We start from the raw sequence: 25545 nt of genomic DNA on the forward strand, positions 1-25545 counted from the left end.
GTTCATTTATTAACGTGTATAGTGTGTGAATATGGTCAGTGGTTCAATGTTTAGGGAGGAAGCCAATTTGAGATTTGCTGATGACATTGTGCTGCTTTAAGAAAGATTAAATCCGAGAGTTGATTATTGAGCAAAATACTTTTCCCAAATTACTGGTTACACAGATCCCTCTGTAGTTATTAGGATCTGTTTTGTCTCCACTTTTAAAGATAGGAGAGATGAGTCCTGTGTTCCAGACCTCTGGAAAAACGCCTGAACTCAAAATCAAGTTAAAAAGTTTGAGTAATGCAGTCTGAAATTCAGGAGAGCTGTTTTTTAAGCATCTCATTTTTTAAGTTGTCAGGGCCACATGATTTCTTGCATTTGAGGGATTTCAGTTTTCCATCAAGTTCTTGTTGGGTTATTGGATAATCTAGTGGATGTTGGTTGTTTTTGATACATGATTCAAGAGCATTCAATTTTTCAAGAACTTGTAATTGGTTGGGATTATTCAGAGGGTCAGTTTGATGTGTATAGAGCTTCTCAAAATAATCTTTACAAATTTGACCATCTTGTATAGCTAGTTCTTGTGCACATGCTCCAGAACTGACCATGATCAATTGTGTTTTCCATCTTCTGAAGTGTGTTGTTATAATAATCAAATTTCTTCTGTCTCCGTGTGTTTTTGTAATGTTTCAGAAGTTCCGAGTGCTTTAAGCGTAATTCTGAGTTGACTGGATCTTTGTGTTTTTGATTGGAAATTAATTGTAGCTCGTCTTATTGTTTTACAGTCATGGTCAAACCACTTTTCAGAAGGTTTTTGTTTAGCTCTATTTTTGTGTTTATATGTGGTAGTTTCATTTAAATTAGCCTTTTTTGCTATATTTTCAAAAATGTCATTGTTTAATTGCTAAATTTATTCCTCGTGTGTTTTTGTAATGTTTCAGAAGTTCCGAGTGCTTTAAGCGTAATTCTGAGTTGACTGGATCTTTGTGTTTTTGATTGGAAATTAATTGTAGCTCGTCTTATTGTTTTACAGTCATGGTCAAACCACTTTTCAGAAGGTTTTTGTTTAGCTCTATTTTTGTGTTTATATGTGGTAGTTTCATTTAAATTAGCCTTTTTTGCTATATTTTCAAAAATGTCATTAATATGTTTAATTGCTAAATTTATTCCTTTCCAATTATTATCATATGTTGAATTGTTAAACAGTGTTATGGAATTGACTATTTGACTTCAATACTTTAATATATGTTTCAGCAGCACTACGAGTCCATCTGTATGGTGTTTTGAGTTTATGTAGATGAATTGGCTTTTTATGAATTTCCCTTGATTTGCTGTTTTCCCCTTTAATGAGAAGATTGATCTGGCTGTGATCAGATAGGGGTGACTGGGCTTTGACGGTAAATGCACTGTATTGCCAAAGCATTAAGACAACAAAGAGAATGGTTTAACATCTGAACATTTACATTAGAACATTTTAACATTTATTTATATATTATAGCTAATATGGAAATGTCATATATGCCCAAAGATACATATAGGAAAAATAAATAATATAAAAATAAATTATAATAATAATGATTTTCCTGTAGCAACTGCTGGACAGAGAAATGTAACATTATGTACATGAGTAAAAGTATTTCAGTTCTGGCCTGTGAGAGTGTCTGTGGCTGTGTGTTTCTGGAGTGTGTCTCTCTCTCTCGGGTGTAATCATGATTGTTCTGGAAAAAAAACGATTGTTTTTTTTTCTTTCTAGGTTTGCTGTGATTGTTTGTAGGGCTGCAAAATTTGGCCAAAATTTTAATTAGATATCAGTATGACTATTAAAATCATAATGAATTAATAATGATCATGGTGATGTTGATGATCAAATTAAATTATTAATAATAATAAAATACTTTTGTCTAAAATCATAAAATATATGTTATTACATAATCATCTTGAACAAAATAAGAAATATTACTATTGTAATATTTCACTGCAAAATAAAAATTTATTGAGTATTTAAGAAAAATAACAACAGTAGTAGCAAATAGTAGTAGTAATAATAATAATCATGGCTGTCTTATGTTCATTATTTTTAAATGTTAAATTATCAAGCTTTTATTTTGGTGTAAAAAGGAGCTTCTTATTTGCTGACAAAAGCCATTTTATTAAAGGGGTCATATGATGCGATTTCAATTTTTCCTTTCTCTTTGGAGTGTTTGGGGTTTGCTACAAGCCCTCCGGACGCTCCTTCGTCGAATACGCCGGCCGCACCGTTCTCAAGCCTGCCGCCTCTGCTCACTCTAGCCCGCCGCCACTCACTCTGGGCCACCGTGTGTGACGCTGTGTTTCATTGTGAAAGCAAATGGGGTTTGCTACAAGCCCTCCGGACGCTCCTTCGTCGAATACGCCGGCCGCACCGTTCTCAAGCCTGCCGCCTCTGCTCACTCTAGCCCGCCGCCACTCACTCTGGGCCACCGTGTGTGACGCTGTGTTTCATTGTGAAAGCAAATGGGGTTTGCTACAAGCCCTCCGGACGCTCCTTCGTCGAATACGCCGGCCGCACCGTTCTCAAGCCTGCCGCCTCTGCTCACTCTAGCCCGCCGCCACTCACTCTGGGCCACCGTGTGTGACGCTGTGTTTCATTGTGAAAGGGAAACTACTTTGTTTGGTCTTCCAAAAATGGACACGACTAGAAATCAGTGGTTAAGTTGTATTTACAACACTGTTCCAGAACACTTCAACCCAAATATTCAGATGAGTGCAGCACATTTTATGGAGGACCGTTTCCTGATCCTGGTAGAGTAGACTACAATGCCGGCTGTTCTGGCTCACATACTGTAAGTACGTTTTTATATATTTAAAGAGTTTTTATATTTTTTATATTTAAAGCGAGTTTTTTGAGCAGTGTAGAGTAGGGCTTGTTGTTTGTCATTTTTCCGATCACAAATGCAGACATGGTTTTATGTTTATGCGGCGCGATGCAACGCGTAAAAAGACAGTATAAGTCATTATAATCCATAATTATGTCCCCACTGGATGCAACGAATGCCTCGTTTATAAAGGGTTTTCAAGTTTTTGAATCATCGCTCCGGCTTGACAGGGCATTATCACAATATGGTGAGGGGCGTAACATTTCTGTCACATGCTTGAGGTATTCGGCCAATCATAACGCACTGGATAGCTGGCCAATCAGAGCACATCTCGCTTTTCAGACCGATGAGCTTTGTAAAAATCGACGCGTTTCAGAAAGGCGGGGCATAGAGGAGAAACAATAATGTACAGTATGTGGAAAATAATGTGTTTTTTTAAACCTTAAAACGCATAAACACATTTCATTACACCAAATACACAAAATAATGTTCTTTTTAGCAGCATCATATGACCCCTTAAAGGTTTTATTAATTTTTGTCTCAGTTTAGAGGGGTAGTTCACCCAAAAATGAAAATGCTGTCATTAATTACTCACCTCATGTCATTCCAAACCCTTAAGACCTCCGTTCATCTTCGGTACACAACTTAAGATATTTTTGATGAATTCTGAGAGCTCTCAGACCCTCTCATAGACAGCAAGGATCCTAACACGATCAAGGTCCAGAAACGTAGCAAAGAGATTGTTAAAATAATCCATGTGACATCAGTGGTTCAACTGTAATTTTACAAAGCTACGAGAATACTTTTTGTGCACAAAGAAAACAAAAATAACGACTTTATTCAACAATGTGTCTCCTCCGCATCACCCTATAGCGTAATTTTGGAGAGTATCACATACGTAAAGAACGTATACAACAAATGTACATGAATACGTTGTTGGCGTTCAGATCAAAGTGTAAACAACGTAAACAATGTTACAGTGCTGCTGACACAGAACAGCATACGTTGTTTACGTATGCGATACTCTCCAAAATGGCGCTATAGGGTGAGACAAATTGTTGAATGAAGTCGTTATTTTTGTTTTCTTTGTGCAGAGTGTTGTGTTTAGAACATGAGGGTGAGTAATTAATGACAGAATTTTAATTTTTGGGTTGACACAGAACAGCATACGTTGTTTACGTATGCGATACTCTCCAAAATGGCGCTATAGGGTGAGACAAATTGTTGAATGAAGTCGTTATTTTTGTTTTCTTTGTGCAGAGTGTTGTGTTTAGAACATGAGGGTGAGTAATTAATGACAGAATTTTAATTTTTGGGTGAACTATCCCTTTTAGCATTTCCTGAAATAAAATGAGTTTAAATTATATATTATATTTTACTTTGTTTCAGTTAATGTTTATTTATTTATTTATTTTTGGGGGGGGGGGTAGTTTTAGTTAATTAAAATAATCCTGGTTTGCCAGTAGATGATGATCTTAAAATGGTGATGCTGTTACTTATAATTGAAAATGAATTTGTCAATATCAGAATTAAATTTGCCTTGCGGATTCATAACTGTAAATCTGTTAAGCCGGTTTCTGAAGGCATAATTATATGCCAACATGTTTGATTTAGTTTGAGACTGCACAATGCTATTGATTAACGCATCAAATCTTGCAGAAAGTTAGTATCAGAGAGGATGAGAGCGTGAGGACGTCACTGACCCGTATGTGGCGCTGCGCTCTGAACATCACCTCTGACTCCTCGCTCTCGTCTCTCAGTGAGGTGGGTGTTAATTGTAGGTTCCACTCTGATGGCAGTAATTAGCCGTTGATCAGACCTTTAGTCCTCTAACGACTACAGACTCTCGGCAGGAGGTTGAGTGCTAGTGTGGGATTATTTTTAGCGCTCACACACACACACACCCTCCAGACATTGTTCCTCTGAGATTCACATCAGTGAAAGGGTGAACTAATAGTTCTGTGAGGAAGAGTTTCACCCACACTACCTTCATCATCCGCGTGTCCACAGATTGCTGGTGGGAGGAGAGCCGAGAACATGCTTTCCGATGGAAAGAGAAAGAAAAGAACAAATTACACTTTTATAGCCGTCTGCCACCATCACCACAATTACTGGTCGTTCAGAGAAAGAGAGAGAGAGAGCGTTGGGTTTTCATGTGTAGAAGAGTGTGGAAAATCACTAAAATAAACTCTGGAAATGATTTCTCAAACGAATATTTCTTCTAAACGCCATGTGATGCAGACGCACCACCATCATGTACGATAGTCACAGGTTGTTTGAATGGATGCTGTGAAATGCAGAATGATTGTAACCCAGAGCTGCTGTTTGTCCTTCTGTGGGTTATGTTTAGATATATTTTATTAAGACAGTCACTGTTGATTATATTAATGGTACTTATCCAGCACATTAATGTTAATTTACAATTTTTAAATTGAAGTACTTGAAAAAATTGCAACGTAAAGTTTGTTTTTATTTATTTATCTTTTAAATAAGTGGCAGTTCACAATTTTGAAATACTTAAATATAAAATCGCAACAATTTTTTTTAAAGTAATTAAAGTATCTAAAAGTATTTAAGCTCAAGGATTTAAAATATATTACAGTGTTCAATTAAATGTAGATAATTCATGTAATTCTTGATTTGTAAAACTAGAATACTTAGATTTATTTAAAAATTGTAATATAAAGTATTTGTTTGATTCTTTATCTTTAATTGAAGTACTTAAATTGAATTGAATTGATTGTAATGTAATAAAATGATTTTATTCATTTATTTATATTCAAGTAATTAAATTCAAGTACTTTAAATTGAATTGAGTATTGTAATATAATCACATTTTTTATATTTATTTTGTACATAAAAAAAACATTTAAAAATGAAATACTTTTATTGAAAATTGTAATATCATTTTGAGTTAGTTTTATGTGTTTATTTATATCAAGTAGTTCAGGTATTTAATTTTGAAACATTCTTAATTTCAATTCGTCGTTTCTTTTTTTTTTATTGAAATATACAAAATATAATAATAATAATAATACTGAAAATAAAAATTCAGTTGACAACCTGTATTATAAATTGTAATCAAGCAAATATTGAGTACCCAAGTTTCATCAAATATTTGCGAAAATCAATTATGATTTTGATGATTGGTGATGTCTTTTTATAATTCAGATGCCGGTGAAACACTGCTCACCTGTCAGAGTGACGGAGAATCTCAGTGTAGCATGAGATGATGCTCAGTCCATGTCTGATGTAACATGACACATGTTGACATGATTTATCATACAGAAATACGATTATTACAAGTCTAATCTGTTTGTATATATCCTTAATACTCTTTTATTAATCCAGCTTTGTGTGTGTATGTGTTCATAATCCACTTGTGTCTATCAGACAATCTGTCAAACTGAAGATTTCGTGACCTCCAGTCAATCTCTCTCTCGTTCTCTCGTTCTCTCGTTCTCTCGTTCTCTCTCTCTCTCTCTCTCTCTCTCTCTCTCATTCGTTATTTCGTTTGTTCTTCCACCTTGTTTCAGTTTCCATGGGCATTTCTCCGTCGTTAGTGTAACGCCCTCATGAAAACCTCGAGTAATTGTGGATTACATCTGCGTGTGTGTGAAGGTCATATGAAGGGCAGTGCATGCTGGGATTGATTGTAATCATCTATATTTGTGTTGCTGCTGTAAACACTCATCTCCAGTCGTTTGTTCGATGGATTCTCCTTCACGCTGTGTGTTTGTTCATCCCTCCTTTTTCCTCTCTTTCCCTCCACTGTTATTCTAGCCGTCTTTCTCTCCATTGACATTTCCTGTCAGGCGTCTCATTATTGAGTCCCTTCAGATCAGTGATTTAAACTCCTCACGTCTGTCTGTCTTTCTTTCTCTTTCGCTTTCTTTCTTTCTCTCTCTTTTTCTTTCTCTTTCTTGCTTTCTTTCTCTCTCTCTCTCTCTCTCTCTCTTTTTCTTTCTCTCTTTCTTTCTTTTTTTCTTTCTCTTTCTCTCTCTTTTTCTTTCTTTCTCTCTCTCTTTCTTTCTCTCTCTCTCTCTCTTTTTCTTTCTCATTCTTTCTTTCTCTCTTTTTTCTTTCTTTCTCTCTTTCTTTCTCTCTCTCTCTCTTTTTCTTTCTTCTTGTTTGTTTATTATTGCACAGTTATATTTAAACTGTGTACTTATTTATTCGTTTGTTTTTGTTAATTTATTTATTCAGGTAATTGAATAATTCAATTCAAAGCATTTTGAAACATTTTCGATTACAATTTATAGTCTTCATTAAATTCAAGCATTTATTAATAGTAATAATAGTAGTACTTTTTGAATGCTTGAATAGAACAGACAGCCAATAGACAACCTAGATTGTAATCAATTGAAATTTGTTTTCTATAATTGACGATTTTTATATACTTGATATTTTGCAGGTTTGTAAAATGTAGCTCATCTTTCAGTAAGTGTGGTGTTTGTTCGTCATTTCTCTTCATTATTTATTTCTTTTCTTTTTGTTTTTGTTTGTTTTCTTTTGCTCGTTCTTGCTGTGTTCATGCATTCTTTCTACTTGTTCGTTGTTTTTAGTCGTTCATTAGTTCATTCTTTCCTTATTTTGTCATCTCTCTCCCTCTCTTTCTCTCTGTTGTTGTTGTTGTTGTATGTCTTTCTCTCTGTCTGGTGAATCATATCAGCTGTGGTTTCGGCTCCAAAGGACACTGAGTATTTCAGTCTTAATTGTGCGCACTGGGCCCACGTCCCCACACACACACACACACGGCGGTGTGTTCTTGTTCCCGTCTCAGACGCGTCATTGTGATGGTGTCCATATTGATGGTGTTGAAATGTTCTGTCTGTCTTTATAAAGCCTGTGAAAACACACATACACACACAGATACAGTTCAGAAGGAAAGTGTGTGTGTGGTCTTTTTTTTCCTTCATTTTTCAAGTCAGTCTTGTGTGGCACTGCTGTCAAAAATATAATCAGAGAGACGGAGGTGTCGGCGAGCGGAGGAGAAACTGTAGGAGGTAAAGAGAGATGGAGTGGAGAGGGAGGAAAAGCATTAGAGAGAGAGACAGGAACAAGAGAAAGAAACAGACAAAGAGAGAGACGCTTGTATTTGTTTCCAATTACCAGCCAAAGTCACCTTCTCTTTCTCTCCTGCATGTGTTTGTGTTTTTCAGCATGTATTTTTGGTGTACTAGTGAATTCATGTGTTTGATTTGTTCAGCCGTGTGTGTGTGTGTGTGTGTGTGTGTGTGTGCGTGCCCTCTTGAGGAAAGACTGTAGCTCCGCCCCCCTGCCTGTGACCTCATTAGAGTGACCTCGTTAGAACCACGACATGGAGTGACTCTTAATTAACAGACCAATGCCTCCCTCATACACTCTTACTCAATGTCCTTTCTTCATCCAGAACTCAGAGAGAGCGAGAGAGAGATAATGCGACACTAAGGGTGTTTTGCTCTTGAATAGAGCTGAACTCAAACTCCTGTAAGTGAACCATAAATAATAACCAAAAAAATAAGTGAAAATGCTGCACAATGTGAATCGATCACAGCCAGTCAGAGAACTTTTAATATGAATTCATGTTGAGCGGGATTATGGACCAATGAGATTTCACTGTGGGTGGGGCCTAACAGCTTTTATTGTTCATTTAATTTCATTTAGTCCGTTTTGGTGTTGATCATTTTCAGTCCAATTTTAATTTATAGTATATTAATAATTATAGATATGTATGATTGTTTTACTATATTAAAATATTAAAACATTTAATAAAATATATAAAAATATTTATGTGTTATATTACACTATACATACTGTTCAAAAAGTTTGGGGCTGGTGAGATCTTTTTTTTATGATTTTGAAGGAAGTCTCCTGAGCTCGCCAAAGCTGCTTTTATTTGATTAAAAATAAATTAGAACGCCTATTATTGTGAAATATTATTACAATTTAAAATAACTGTTTTCTATTAGAATATATTTTGAAATGTTATTATTCCTGTGATCAAAGCTGAATTTTCAGCATCTTTACTCTAGTCTTCAGTGTCACATGATCCTTCAGAAATCATTTTAATATGCTGATTTACTGCTCAAGAAACATTTCTATCATTATCAATGTTGAAAACAGTTGTGCTGCTTCATATTTTTTGTGGAAACCGATAAATTTTATTTTGCAGCATTCTTTGATGAATGGAAAGTTCAAAAGAACAGCATTTATTTGAAATCGATTTAAAAATCGTTTTAAGTGTCTTTGTCACGTTTAATTAATTGAATGCATCACCACTGAATAAAAATATGAATTTCTTTTAAAAAATCCAAAACCTTTTAAACAGTACAGTAGTGTATATATTTATAATATTCTTCATATTCCATCCCCTTGTTCTGTCATCTTCATTACAAGTGTCAATATATTTTAAAAATGAAATTGCACAATTCTAAAGTTTGAAGGCGTCCAAGTTCGTTTGAAGCGTTCACCTTTAAGTCAAGCTCTTGCGTGTCGCTCTCAGACCCCTGAATCAAGTGTGACACACACCGAGTGTGAAAACAAGTGGCACAGAGAGAGTCATTACTTTTAGAGCTCTGTGTGTGTGAGATGGTTTCTCTCTGGTTTTATGCGTTTCTGCTTCAACTCTTTCCATCTTGAGCTCTCACGTTTGACTGCTTCCGTGTGTGTGTGTGTTTAGAGTGGTTAGCTGCAGGTTTAAAGTTTTATAAAGCTGTCAGTTCTCGCTGATTTTCATTTCAGTGGGTGAGTGAAGCTGACAGACGCTCTGAAGTGTGTGTGAGAGAGTTGTGCTTCACCCGTGTGTGACGACTCACAACCACACACAGCTCACAGACAGACAACATGAGGTGCACAGCTGAAGTTCACACACCTTCAGCACAGTATCAGAGTCAGTGTGTGCTCATATCAGGGTCATATCTCACTCACAGGAGAAACACACACAGTTTCATTTGTGTTTGCGTCTAAACGGTGGTCTTTGCTTTAAAGATAAGAGTAAGAGCATACAGCAAACCATATTGGTATCAGGTAGCATTATTGTGTTTTAATTATTATTTTTTTATTTTATTAATTATCGGTCTAGTTAGGCCAACTTGAGACTATATCAAATTTTAGTTTATTTTTCTGAGTAAGGTTCTAAAAGTACTACAGTACGCAGATCTATTTATAATGTTTTGGCATAAATTCTTCATTGGAGTTTTAATAGAAACTGTTTTTTTACTATCATTGATATACTATTATAATTGTATTAATATTTTGAATTCGATTTTCTGTTTTCTCTTCATCTGTAGTTAAAGTTTTAGTAATTTTATTGTGTTTTTGTCATTTTTATTAGTTATTGCTTTTTTTTTAAAATATACATTTTTATTTATAAGTTTTAGTTATTTTAGTACTTCAAGTGAAACTACATGAAAATGAGAAATGCTGCCTCGGCAACTTGCTGAAATAAAATAGATTTCAAGTTAAATATTTTATTTTAAGTTAACTTCTTTTGTTTTAAGTAACAGGTTTTTTTTATCAGTTTGATGTTTTAATTTTTGTTTTAGTTAACGATAATACGCCTGAATAAAAATAAAGAAAAATAACAATAATAAAACTGTAAATCATACTTGTATTAAAATCATTTATGTTCTTATTATATAATTTTTTTTATATTTAATTATGTATATAATTATATATAAATAACATAATAAATAAATAAAAATCGCCATTATCAAACAGCAAATGCTCTTCAAGAAATTGTTAACACCTAATCAAAGGAAAAAAAAGATTTGCAACAGGATCCACCTATCATTTTTTAAACTTTTAACACAGTCAACCTTGAATACATTTGAGCTTTTTTATCTAGAGCAATTTATTAGTTTTTTTTTCTTTTATACTCTTAACTTGTTACTCATCATGAAAATAGCCAAGGAAGCTGACTTGTCATTAAAACATCAACAAGCCAACCAAACCAGCGTTAATACTATTATTATTAAATGGAAAAAGTGCCTTATTTATTATTATTAATTGTTAATATATAGGTAATTATTGATAGACAAAATTATCATTTTTGCCAGCATTTCTTGTAATATGTGTTTGTCTCTGTTTTTTAAATGTATTTGTAAGTTCCTAATCCTTGGAAAGAGGATCTCACATTTGATTTGTGTGTGTGTGTGTGTGTGTGTGTGTGTGTGTGTGAGGTCATTATTGATAGACAAAATTATCATTTTTGCCAGCATTTCTTGTAATATGTGTTTGTCTCTGTTTTTTAAATGTATTTGTAAGTTCCTAATCCTTGGAATGAGGATCTCACATTTGATTTGTGTGTGTGTGTGTGTGTGTGTGTGTGAGCAGTTGGTGTGTTTTACTCCAATCATTGATTTCCCTGTAGATCTTGGGAATACAGCATCTGTCTCTCTTTTAACCTGAACTATATTGAGCAGATTAACATGAGCGGGGCCACAGCGAGCGTTTCTGCTGATGTTTTAAAGTGTCTGATTGACAGATGCTCAAATGTGCGGATTTGTGTTTGGTTAAACATGAATAACATGTTCATGTAATAATTGTCGGCGTCCTTCCAGTGCTTCTAGAGGCTTATGTGTGTGTGTGTGTGTGTGTGTGTGTGTGTGTGTGTGTGTGTGTGTGTGTGTGTGTGTGTGTGTGTAAGAGAACACGTGTACTGTGTGCATGCATGCATGCATGATGTTTCCTACACACCCCTGGCTTGGCCTGCTCAGAAATCTTGGTGGGTTTGTTTTCCGCTCTGATGAGTTGACAGGGGCAAAATTAAACCTACAGCTATCACACAAACACACACACACACACACTAGTTTCCATGTTTCTGCTGATGAGGTTACCTCAGTTATCTGTGCATTTGAATTATACTGCATTTTAGGCATAGAGAATCAAACCCATGACCTTGCTGTTGCTAGCGTTGTGCTCTACTATTTCAGCTACAGTTTCTAAGCAAATAATTGCAGCCTTGGTGAAAACATATCTTGGCACAATAAAAGTAGTCCATATAAATATTATTTTAAAAGATCACCAGGATATTCTATTAAAAAATCATTTGTGTTCCACATAATAAAAGACAAATGGAACTGAAACGACATGAGAGTGAATAAATTATGACATTTTTGGCTGAAATATCCTTTTAATCCATCATATGATACAGCGGATGTGTGTGATGGTCAGTTAAGCCAAGAACCGCTCATTCTTTCTTTCTTTCTCTCTAGTAGAATAGTGATGTTCTTATCCTTTATGGCCAGTGAAGGAGGCCAGATCTCTCGAGGATGGACAGAGAAAGACAGAATAAGAGATAATGTGCTTCTGAAGGTTGTGTGAGTGTCTGCTGTGCTGGTGTCTTTAATTGGATGGTCCACTGTGAACTCAGTACAGAAAGAGGTCAAACAAACCAAACCATCACAGCGAGACCCTTAAGAGATTGTTGACGGCATGCTGGCTGTGTGTGAGTGTGTCTCAGAGAGAGAACATCACAAAAAGAGACTGTGTGACTTAATGATAAATAATACGCACAGTGACGTGATTATTTAAGGAGACAGATCACCTGAAAGTAAGAATTCCATCATCATCTTTTTTCCAAATGTCATATGGAAAAAAAAATTAGCATGAACATTCCGAGAAATATCTTATTTTGTGTTTTCTGAAAAACGAAACTTGTGTAAGTCATTGATTTTTATGTGGCTGTCTCTTTAAGACAATTAAATTTTGGTTGTCTCAGATTGAAAATCTTGCGTCCTGCTCTGCACGCACACTTACAGTCTCCTTGAAGTGAAATTTGATGTGTGTGAGGGAGAGAGAAGCAGAAATCATGTTGTCGTGTGTTTAGGGCAAACCCTGAGCTGGTCTCGTGTGTGTGTGTGTGTGTGTGTGTGCGTGTGTTTATGTGGTTTATGAGGACACAAATTTGTATAATAACATGGGTATGACATAGGTATTACAACAAGAAGGTGATTTATGAGGACATTTTCAGTGTCCCCGTAATTCAAAAGGCTTATAAATCATTCAGAATGAGTTTTTTTGAAAATCTAAAAATACAGAGAGTTTCCTGTGAGGGGTAGGTTTAGGGGTAGGGTTGGTGTAGGGCAATAGAAAATATGGTTTGTACAGTATAAAAACCATTACGTCTATGGAGAGTCCCCATAAACCATAAAAACAAACCTGTGTGTGTGTGTGTGTTGGCGTTTCTGTCTGGTTTTGCTATTTGGATCAGATGCCTGAAGTCTCGCCCAAAGCAGAGAATGAGAGAACAGATACAGAGTTTGAAGATGATCCGTGTGTGTGTTGTTTGATATCTCTAGGCGTGTGTGTGTGTATGCACACTAGATGTGTAACAGTACACAAACATGATGGTTCGGTACGGGCATCGGTTTTGACGTCACGGCTCTGTATGGTTTCACTACAGCAGGAGGAAAAAAAATGTAAACACTTTATTTACTGAACAAATTGCTCTTTCTTTAAATAAATTCAAATACAATTCAAGTATAATAAAAATCTACCTCAGCTTATGCTCTAAACTATAGGGAGCCCTTTTGCGTTACTATAAAGGTACAGTTAACAACAGAGCACAAACTTAAATTTAATAACAATTCATTTTTAAATATAATAATCAACACTTAACTTAAAAAAAAAAAGTTGTATGCAAACATGTAAATTGCACATAATGCATTTTTTTTTTTAACTGGACATAATTTTTTAAAAGAAACTTATCAATCCAGGGATGCATTAAATTGATGAGAAGTGACAGTAAAGACTTTTATAATGTTACAAAAATTTATATTTCAAATAAATGCTGTTCTTTTGAACTCTGTTCATCAAAGAATTCAGACAAATAAAATGCACCACAATTTCAACAAAAATATGAAATGACAAAACCGTTTTCAGCATTGACAATAATCAGACATGTTTCTTCAACATCAAATCAGCATATTAGAGTGATTTCTGAAGGATCATGTGACACTGAAGACTGGAGTAATGATGCTGAAAATTCAGTATTGCATCACAGGAATAAGTTACATTTTACAATATATTCACATAGAAATCAGTTATTTTAAATTGTAATAATAACTTTAGACTATTATTGATTTTACTGTATTTTTGGTCAGTTTAATTAAAAGATTTCCGGATTAAATATTAGTAACCCAAGTTAACATTAAGTTCTATAAATTAGTATTGTATATTTCCAATTCATATTTCAAATGATAATGTTCCATAATTGAACAAATCTGATGATTCTCTGATGTTAGTCACATGACATGCAGATAAACAGATAATTTGCTTCATATATTAGTAAAATATTTAGTAAGTTCTTTAGGGAACACTTTAGTATAGGGACAAATTCTCACTATTAACTAGTTGCTTGTTAGCATGCATATTATTAACATATTGACTGTTTATTAATACTTATAAAGCACATAATCTGCATGACCATATTCTACATCCCTAATCCTACCCAATACCTAAACTTAACAACTACCTTACTAACTAGTAATAAGCAGCAAATTAGAAGTTTAGTGAGGCAAATGTCATAGTTAATGGTTTGTTAATGAGAATTTGACCATAAAATAAAGTGTGACTGCTTTATTTTGAGTTTTTTAATGAATTATTTTTCTCTTTCCCTCACCCAGTCACTAGAGGGCAGTGTTTTCATCAAGCATCACACTAGATTGTTTATTTCACACACACACACGTTTATGAGGACACAAATTTGTATAATAACATGGGTATGACATAGGTATTACAACAAGAAGGTGATTTATGAGGACATTTTCAGTGTCCCCGTAATTCAAAAGGCTTATAAATCATTCAGAATGAGTTTTTTTGAAAATCTAAAAATACAGAGAGTTTCCTGTGAGGGGTAGGTTTAGGGGTAGGGTTGGTGTAGGGCAATAGAAAATATGGTTTGTACAGTATAAAAACCATTACGTCTATGGAGAGTCCCCATAAACCATAAAAACAAACCTGTGTGTGTGTGTGTGTTGGCGTTTCTGTCTGGTTTTGCTATTTGGATCAGATGCCTGAAGTCTCGCCCAAAGCAGAGAATGAGAGAACAGATACAGAGTTTGAAGATGATCCGTGTGTGTGTTGTTTGATATCTCTAGGCGTGTGTGTGTGTATGCACACTAGATGTGTAACAGTACACAAACATGATGGTTCGGTACGGGCATCGGTTTTGACGTCACGGCTCTGTATGGTTTCACTACAGCAGGAGGAAAAAAAATGTAAACACTTTTTTTATTGAACAAATTGCTCTTTCTTTAAATAAATTCAAATACAATTCAAGTATAATAAAAATCTACCTCAGCTTATGCTCTAAACTATAGGGAGCCCTTTTGCGTTACTATAAAGGTACAGTTAACAACAGAGCACAAACTTAAATTTAATAACAATTCATTTTTAAATATAATAATCAACACTTAACTTAAAAAAAAAAAGTTGTATGCAAACATGTAAATTGCACATAATGCATTTTTTTTTTTAACTGGACATAATTTTTTAAAAGAAACTTATCAATCCAGGGATGCATTAAATTGATGAGAAGTGACAGTAAAGACTTTTATAATGTTACAAAAATTTATATTTCAAATAAATGCTGTTCTTTTGAACTCTGTTCATCAAAGAATTCAGACAAATAAAATGCACCACAATTTCAACAAAAATATGAAATGACAAAACCGTTTTCAGCATTGACAATAATCAGACATGTTTCTTCAACATCAAATCAGCATATTAGAGTGATTTCTGAAGGATCATGTGACACTGAAGACTGGAGTAATGATGCTGAAAATTCAGTATTGCATCACAGGAATAAGTTACATTTTACAATATATTCACATAGAAATCAGTTATTTTAAATTGTAATAATAACTTTAGACTATTATTGATTTTACTGTATTTTTGGTCAGTTTAATTAAAAGATTTCCGGATTAAATATTAGTAACCCAAGTTAACATTAAGTTCTATAAATTAGTATTGTATATTTCCAATTCATATTTCAAATGATAATGTTCCATAATTGAACAAATCTGATGATTCTCTGATGTTAGTCACATGACATGCAGATAAACAGATAATTTGCTTCATATATTAGTAAAATATTTAGTAAGTTCTTTAGGGAACACTTTAGTATAGGGACAAATTCTCACTATTAACTAGTTGCTTGTTAGCATGCATATTATTAACATATTGACTGTTTATTAATACTTATAAAGCACATAATCTGCATGACCATATTCTACATCCCTAATCCTACCCAATACCTAAACTTAACAACTACCTTACTAACTAGTAATAAGCAGCAAATTAGAAGTTTAGTGAGGCAAATGTCATAGTTAATGGTTTGTTAATGAGAATTTGACCATAAAATAAAGTGTGACTGCTTTATTTTGAGTTTTTTAATGAATTATTTTTCTCTTTCCCTCACCCAGTCACTAGAGGGCAGTGTTTTCATCAAGCATCACACTAGATTGTTTATTTCACACACACACACTGACATTGATGAAGTGTAAGTTGTAACAGCTGTTTTTTAAGAGCCTTCAGTGTGTGTAATTACATGTTAGAAATACACACTGATCTATTAACACACACACTTGCGTATCTCGCGTAGCTGCTGCATTCACACTGACCAAACTAAATCCTGTTAGATAGATCTCTGTGTTATTGATGTCCTTGAGTGTGTGTGTGTGTGTTTAATTGTTTATTGAAATGTGTGTTTGTGTTTGCACAGATGTGGATCGATGTGTTTTGTTCCTCCTGTGTGTGTGACCTTCATATTTGTGCGCACAGTCACCTCAGCATCTTATTAACTTCTCAACATCCAGCGAGTGTGTGTGTGTGTGTGTGTCCTGCAGGCTCCCTGGAGCTCTGAGCTGTGAAGGAGGGACAGATTGACTGAGTCATAGACCAGTTTCACTTATTACACTCGTGTGTGTGTGTGTGTGTGCGCGTGTGTGTAATTAGGTTTCTGTAATTGCTGTAGTAAATCTTGACATGGGTCTGTGTGTGACCGGATGGAGCATTGATTTAAAGTCATTACTCTGTGTGTGTGTGTGTGTGTGTGTGTGTGTGTGTGTGTGTGTAGTGTGTGTAGTGCGTTCCTAATCTATCACATTCCTGGGAGTTAAAATATGATTGTGTTCAACCACTGTGTGTGTGTTTGTGTCTGATCAGTAATTCAGGTCGTACTGTGTTTGTGCGTCACTGCTGAAGACCTTCATGGCCAGAGGAGCCGTGGATACACACTCTTTCTCTCCTGAGGTCACTTGGTGCCAATGTCACAGTCAAGAAAACGCATTAAAATGTATATGCCAAAAACAACTTTATCACACTTATACTCTCCATCCTTTGACAGACTGTTGTACGTAATTACACACTTTAATTGAAATAAACGAGTCTGTGTGTGAGGAAAATCTGAAATCTCATGCTAGAAGACTTTTTTCCATTGGTATAATCTTGTCAGTTTGTAATTTTCTGTAATAAATCAGTCTAAATGTTTAGAAGTGAAATGCTGCAGTTCAGTTGCTTCAGTAGATGGCAGTATGACACCACAAATAGAATACAGTCAGACATACAAAATAAAGTTAACACCTAATGTATGCTTTTCCTTTATACACCATATCATTTTCATGTGAAATGTTGATTTGGAAAAAATAAAATAAAATATAAAAAAAAAAAAATAAATGCAATGAACATTAAATATAAAACCTACTTATTTTAAACTGTCCTTAGAACAAATTATGTTCTCTTTTTACCTGTAACTGTACAAGATGAACTATATAACTGACAATTGACTGACAGTTAGTGTTGTATTTAATTAAATATTTAAATATAATTATTTTAATACAATTATACCATAAATATATTCTTGTTAATATTTTTTTTTAAATATCATTAAAACAAATTATTTTCACTATTTGTGTGTGTAACTGTACAAGACGAGCATAGTTAACTGACAATTGAGTCTGGTTTTGGCATTTTGTTTAATATAATTTACTTATTTAAACATGTTTCTATCTCAGGATATTAATCTCTTAATACTTATTTTACCCTTGTTATATTTGTAAACCTTTTTTCTATATCTATTTATTAACATCTTACATGCTATCTATCTATTAGTATTTTACATGGTCTATAAAAATGACCATAAATACCAGGGTACATAAAACATGGTACCGTTTAAATGAAGCTATTAAATATTTTTGTAAATGTTGTCTACCTTCTTTTTGTTTTTGTCTTTATAAGACAATGACATTCACAAATTCTTAACTTTTTTTTTTTTTCATTAATTGTAATTTACATTTAGTTTTAAATAAACAGAAAAGTATCTGATTCACTATTATATTATATTCAGAATCCATTGGACACATTCAAGGCAACTGAATTTTTTTAATTATCTCTTTTTGTGACTTTTGCACTTTTTGGTTGTTATTTTATGCGTTATCTACTAAATATCTCTTTATTATTTTTTACACTGCTGTTGCACTGTTCATGCACCAGGGGTGCGCAAGTGAGCACACTTGAAACCCCGCCCACAGTCCGTCCCCCTGTGTCTGACCCTCCCATTTCCTGTCTGTCCACCCCGCCCCCCTCACACCACACCCTGCCATCTGGCACTGAGTCACCCCTCCTCTCCCCCTCATTCTCTCCGCTCTCATTCCTTCCTTTCCACACAAAAACAGGATGAAGGGCCCCTTTCAGCTCGAGGTTACCCTCGGCAACCAGAGCCCTGGAAACTCCCAGAAACACACACACACACACACAATCATGGACATTTAATGTTTAAATTGGACGGCATCCCTCATCAGCTGCTGCTGTGTTTTACATTTAAAGCCCCCAACAACGACCACCTGCTCTCTTTCTGTCTCTCTCCAGCATCTGTCCCTCTTTCTTCTCATTCTTTCTTTGTGTCAAACTCCCTGCATTCCTGCAGGCAGCGAGTTCGGTTTCTATTAGATTACTGAATTATGGAGTGTGTGTGTACTTGCTGACAAGTACATTCCCTTTCTCTCAAGAGGAGAAACATTCTTTCCTTGAAGACTTTGTGTGTAAATGTGCTTGCGTGTGTTGAAAAATGTGTAATAAAGCACTTCAGATTCTCGGAGTGTTGGAATAGAGCAAAGTTTGCATTTTAAAAGTAACAGATTCTCCAATAGTTGCTACAGGACAATAAGTCCACAAAGGAGAGGGTTTTTATTTCCCCCATATCTGAAAAGCTTCAGTAAAATATAAGAAATTACACCAAGACAGACACATTCAAGTTACATCAACACTGCAACACTGTCTGTTCCCTAGACTATATGTCTTTCAAGCTCTAGTGGAATGTTTAGCATAAACTTTACTACAGATTTCAAAAGCAAACTCTCTAAGGTAAAGTTTAGTGTTTTGAAATAAGTTGTGTAAGTTTGTGCTGCAGTGTGTTAGTTTGTCCACTAGAGGCGCGCCAGCGCCTCTAGTGGACAAACTAACACACTGCAGCACAAACTTACACAGAACAAAGGAGGCTGTCATCAATACACTTTAAACTAAAAATACTCTCTAATGAAAGAGAGCCAGATGAGAGAACAAAGTTTCTCTCTGTGCGAGTGGGTTGCATTGAGCTTGTGTGTGGTTTGCTGATGAGCTGGAGTTCACTCGCATTCCCTTTAACATGCTGGACGTGTCTGTCTGTCTCTCTCGCTGTGACCTTTCACTCGCATAAACTCTTGCCTTGTATGGAAAAGAAGAGCGGGTGTGTGTGTGTGTGTGTTTAAAGTGAGATCAGGAGTTCCAGAAAGAGCAGACATGATGGCTGTGGTTCAAGCTAAACTAATATACGCAGAAACACAATGATTTTCATGTAAGACAGACAAAGAGACAGGACACAGAAGTGGAAAAACAGCTGGACACTTACAGAAATAAACATAAGTGTGTGTGTGTGTGTGTGTGTGTGTGTGTGTGTGTGCCTGTTTTTCTATTCTGGTGGGGACTTAAACCTGAATACACACAAACTCACTAAATTGAGGTCCCCACGGGTAAACAAGCTAATAAATCACACAATGATTTTTTTTGTAAATCTAAAAATGCACAAAGTTTCCTGTGAGGGGTAGGTTTAGGGGTAGGGTTGGTGTAGGGCAGTAGAATATACGGTCTGTACAGTATAAAAACCATTACGCCTATGGAATGTCCCCACAATGATAGCAAACCAGACGTGTGTGTGTGTGTGTGTTAATGGTTCAAAGTATTTATAGCTTGTCCCAAGAAGCGAGCTGAATGCAACTAATCCTCCCTTTAAAAACATTTGCGGTATTTTGTCATTTGGTGAGTATACACACGTATAATATACAATATAATACAGCATATTAAGATATGTTACCATATGTATAATATATAATACTGTATATTTTACGTGTGTGTTTAAGTGCTAAAAGTTCTCTTGTATGTTTTAGTTTTGTCTGTAGTCATATTTGTCTTTATGGAGAAAAAAAAGCAATGATGATAAATGATATGTCCTGAATTGAAGGTGTGTGTTGGAGCTCTTTTGTGTACAAGCAGCTGTGTACTGAGACTGGATTCCATGAGAGGAAGATAAAAGCCTGAATGGATGAATAGACCTCAGGCAATACAAAAAACAGCAAGGGTTTTACAACACAATCCAGAAACAATAACATTAAAGAGCCTGTGTTTGATAGTTCCTGATTGTGCAATCTCACACACGCACTCTTAAATGTAAAGGTAATGTAACACAGATGTGCTGTAGTTGTGCTGCAGTTCTCATTGTGACGTGCAGAGGCACCATTGGCTCATAAATGAGTTTTGGTATCTCTTTTGTGTGTGTGTGTGTGTGTGTGTGTGTGTGTGTGTGTGTGTGTGTGTGTGTGTGTGTGTGTGTGTGTGTGTAAGAGAGAGCGAGAAAGACCAGCAGCCATTTTGAACACAGATCCCATCTTATGAATCACAGGCAATGAGTAGCAGAGGCGATATAGTGTGTGTGTGTGTGTGTGTTCTCTGGCTGAGCGCAGAATCAATCACACACTGACCCACTGACTGAGATTTCAGGCCATAATGTGCCATAGATAAGCAAAACTATCTATCTAGTATTCACTTTCTTTTTTATTTTTCCTCAAAAGATGTTTATAATTTAAGTTTGTTTCTTTTAGTAAGAATCATGCATAGTAAGGAAAGGCACATTTATTGATATACAGAAACGCATTTCATATACAATAATTCAAAGTGCTTTACATAAATGGGATTTCTAATAAAGTATTCAAAATGCATAAAATCTGAAAATAACAATTGAGTTTTTTAAAGAAGTATTATGAATCAATTTAAAATGTATTAAAAATGATGAAATAGATATTTCCTTTTTTGATGTTGTCAAGTCTGTTTTCTTTGTAATTCTGAATTACGAACTAATTTTTACAACTATAAATTACAGTACAAATAATGTGTTTACGACCTTTTAAAGGTAACATCATTTATTTTTTTCAATTCACTTTATTCTAACAAAATAGAATAAAGAGAAAAAACTGGAATAAAATAAATATTAAATAAAAAAAATGAAATTAGAAATGTTGTCTTAGCAAATAAGTGAAATTAGTTTGTTGAAGTACTAAATAATAAAATAATTTAAACTAAAATGGTAATAATTTATTAAAGCTTAATGAAACAACCTAATAAAAATTTAAAAAATTATTTACAATGTTAAAAATAAGTAAGTTTTTTTTTGTATTTCACTTAAATAGTACTTTGATGTAGTGTTGATATTGTAACTATTAAAAATAGTTTTCTGTCATAGAAATAGGACTGCAATGAAATTTGATTAATGAAGTATAATTATTAAATAAAAAATAAAGAAAATAAGAAATAAAAAAGTAAAAATAGAAACAAATAGAAAAAAAATAGAAAATATAAATATATTTTATTATTATCTAACTATTAAAAATCATATTCTGTAATTAAAATAATGCTGGAATAAAATTAAATATGAATGAGTAAAAAATCTAACATTAGAAATGTCACCCTAGCAACTAACTCAAATAAGTTTACTTTTAGTACTAAAACTCAAGCTAAATAGAAATATTAAAAAGCAAAAATAAAAAGGGCTAAATTACTAAAACTGTATAAATATATCAAATTATAGCTAAATAGAACATAAAATTGTTAAAACTAAAATTAAAATAAACTTAAATGAAATGTGATCAAATATATTAAATGTAATAATAATAGGATATAAATAATTCTAAAATAACACCACTATGGTGTGACACATGCATTTTTAAAAGTACAAATAAATCTAATCTCTAAAAATTTTTTATTTACTCAATAAACTGAATGTATGAAAATTATGAAACAGTTTGAAACTGATGTTTAAAGTACTTCTAGATCAAGTATAGCAAATCAAACCACTGGACACCGATGTTACTATTCTTGATGTGTCATAGCAACTCATTTAGTCTCTATGAAGAAGTGAAATACTGTGTGTGGGTGTATATGGGAGAGAGATCTGTACAGCCTTCAAGAAACATCATTTCCAGGTCATTTTTTAACCCGAGGCTGATATCTCAAATACTCAAGGGTATTTACCATCTCTCATTCTTTCTGTCTTTTTCTAGGTAAGAAGGATCAAGAGGCATCTGAGGATAAGAAAAACACTCAGAAGAAGAAGGTGAAGGAGCTGAAGGTGCTCGACTCCAAAACATCCCAGAATCTCTGTGAGTAACAGCTGAGCATGAATCTTCATTCAGATGTGAAATATCTCACTAGTTTAACACCGTAATTTATAGTGTTGTTTACTCAGAATTCTGTGTGTGTGTGTGTGTGTGTGTGTTGCAGCTATATTCTTGGGTTCAAACAGGATGCCTTATGAAGAGATGAAGAATGTCATCCTGGAGGTCAACGAGAAAGTTCTCACTGAAAACATGGTGCAGGTAGGAAAGTAGATTTTTTTTTAGTGGAAAGCAATCTGGCCTAACTTGTTATAATGCATGTCATCCAATCAATTCCCCATTATATAAATCAAGCCCCACCCTAAAATACCGTTGAATACTGTGTTTTACCTCAGAAATGCAAATGTCTCTTATGCAATTGCCAAACTGTATTCGTAAAGTCTTGGTGGGCAAACCAAAACGTTTGGTGGACAAAAACAGTGAAACCGGCATCATCTTTTCCTGAGTAATTACCTTGTGCTAAACAGCTGCTGTGTGTTTTTCAGAGTTTGCTGAAGCTGCTGCCGGAGCAGGAACAACTGAACACATTATTAGAGATGAAAGACGAGTATGAGGAGCTGGCTGAGTCTGAACAGTTTGGAGTTGTGGTGAGAGAAACACACATAAGCACTCCTGTAAAAATTTATAATGTATATACATATATAACTTCATTAATGCATTAGTACTCCAATGACTTCTCACAAACATTCACTCAGATACAGGGGCGTAGCGTCTGGGTATGCAGGTGCATATGGGCCCGGGCAGATTGGGGGCCCGCCGAGCCGAGGGGTAACTTTTAAATGAAACGAGGGAACGAATAGAGCCCTGCACGGGCACCACCCAGCCCTTGTCCAACAGCTTATCAGAATTACTGGCCCGAGTTTTCTCTCTCTCTCTTTCCCATTTATAGCTGCCTGTTGCAGCCAATAAAATAGTTCAGTTTCAATTTTTAATGGCAAAGTGGTTATTTCTTTTCGTTTCTTTAAGTTAATTTAGAAATATGTTTGGAACATTTTATGTTTGCTAAATTCAAGTTTTTGTTTTTTAAAGTAAAGACCAAGCGGCCAGCGGCAGACAGTAAGTTGAGCATATGTTTGATCAATTTAGCCATCTCAAATCAACACGACTTAAAATAAAAGCTATATAAAACACTTCATGCATTTCACAATATTCATTTAAAAATGTAACATGGATAAATGTGCGCTATTAGGCGCATATCCAATCATTTGTGCGGAGTGTGGAAACTGAAGCGCACTTTGCAGGACATGGAGGCGCCAGCGCATTTATTTATATCAAGCGGCCAGCGGCAGACAGTAAGTTGAGCATATGTTTGATCAATTTAGCCATCTCAAATCAACACGACTTAAAATAAAAGCTATATAAAACACTTCATGCATTTCACAATATTCATTTAAAAATGTAACATGGATAAATGTGCGCTATTAGGCGCATATCCAATCATTTGTGCGGAGCGTGGAAACTGAAGCGCACTTTGCAGGACATGGAGGCGCCAGCGCATTTATTTATATATTTTTATAATAATAGTGGAAACTTAAAATACGCCGTCATTTTTGCTCATAAAGGTAAGGGTAATACATCATTCGGAACTGCAAATGGTCTACTTTTATTTGTGTGCACTCACAATATCAACAAAACGTTGTTGGTTTTTAAAATAAAGAAAACAAACAGGATGTGCTTTCAGCCATATCGAGCGCTTCACAAAAATGAACCAAAACTCAGGGAATATTTGCCTCACAGACATGATAAATAAATCTATAGAATGCTTTAAATTACTACTTTAAAACAAAATAATGCAAATTGAGAACAAGAAAACTTTGAGAACTCTTTCATTATCTAATCCGTAAAGATGCATTTCTCTATAAAGGCGTCCAATGAAGAGATGGTCAGGATCTCAACTTCTTTGTGACACTGACTCGGAAAACACTAGTTCATAAAAAAAGATTAACGTCATAATGTTTTAAGAATAAAGTCAAAAATACGATGATAAACTCAGGTTATACATATTGCATAAAGTTAATGTGAAAATTCCATCTATACTCCACCAAAAAAAGCCTGTGGCATCCAACCTGTCATTCTTCACATTTAACACAAAAAACAGCAATAAAACAAAGGCTTATTGAGGTTTTTTTAAACTCTTGACTGATCGATTTCATGAGACATTCGTTTGTATTAAAGAGGCCATATGATGTTGCTAAAAAGAACATTATTTTGTGCATTAGGGATGCACCGGGCCCGATAGTGGTCTCCTGTACTCGTACACATACTCGTTAAAATGCCCCGATACCAAACGCCGATACCACACAGCATGTGATAAGCGCCATATTCAAACAAAGAAACACCAACAACAGACAGCAGAAAGGAGTTAAGGATGTCTACTACGAAGTATATGTATGCACTCCTCTCATTCTGCACCAGTACAAATATGTATGCGCGTTGCACGTGTTTTGCTTGCTTGAGTGTTTCTGCATTATATGAATTGCTTTGGAAAATAAATTGCAGCACGTTTCAGATGAAAAAATGCAACTTCTATTTCTGAAAATATCACAGTTAAGATTTATAACAAGTGGTTCCCTGCATTATTACAGCAAAGCGCGTGATTACAGTACTGAGCCGCTGCAATGGAGCAGCTCTAATGCTATTAAATTAAAGATGATGTACATAGAGCAAAACAATGAACAGTGAAAGTAACAAAAACTATGACTTATACTGTCTTTTTACGCGTTGCGTTGCATCGCGCAGTGTAAACATAAAACCATGTCTGCATGTGTGATTTGGAGAAATGACAAACAAGCGCTATTCTACACTGTTCAAAACTCGCGTTTGAATCATCGGTGGCAAATCCTTTAAATGAAAACGTACTTGCAGTCTGTGAGTCAGAACAGCCGGCATTGTAGTCTACTCTACCAGCATCAGGAAACAGTCCTCCATAAAATGTGCTGCACACAAATTAATATTTGGGTTGAACTGTTCTGGAACAGTGTTGTAAATACAACTTAACCACTGATTTCTAGTCGTGTCCT

At 34.7% G+C, this 25545-nt stretch overlaps 1 protein-coding gene across 1 annotated transcript in view; it reads left to right on the forward strand.

The window, feature by feature from the left end:
* Nucleotides 1-25545, forward strand: part of LOC107588363 (protein diaphanous homolog 1-like) — a 138356-nt gene that overhangs the window by 93828 nt on the left and 18983 nt on the right. The window contains exons 19-21 of the mRNA XM_016276437.1: nt 22412-22510; nt 22632-22726; nt 23011-23112. Coding sequence (XP_016131923.1) covers nt 22412-22510; nt 22632-22726; nt 23011-23112 — 296 coding nt within the window. The remainder of the gene's footprint in view (nt 1-22411; nt 22511-22631; nt 22727-23010; nt 23113-25545) is intronic.

The sequence above is a fragment of the Sinocyclocheilus grahami genome, unplaced genomic scaffold, assembly GCF_001515645.1.
Source record: "Sinocyclocheilus grahami isolate Dianchi unplaced genomic scaffold, SAMN03320097.WGS_v1.1 scaffold102.1, whole genome shotgun sequence".
Classification (NCBI taxonomy): Eukaryota; Metazoa; Chordata; class Actinopteri; order Cypriniformes; family Cyprinidae; genus Sinocyclocheilus; species Sinocyclocheilus grahami.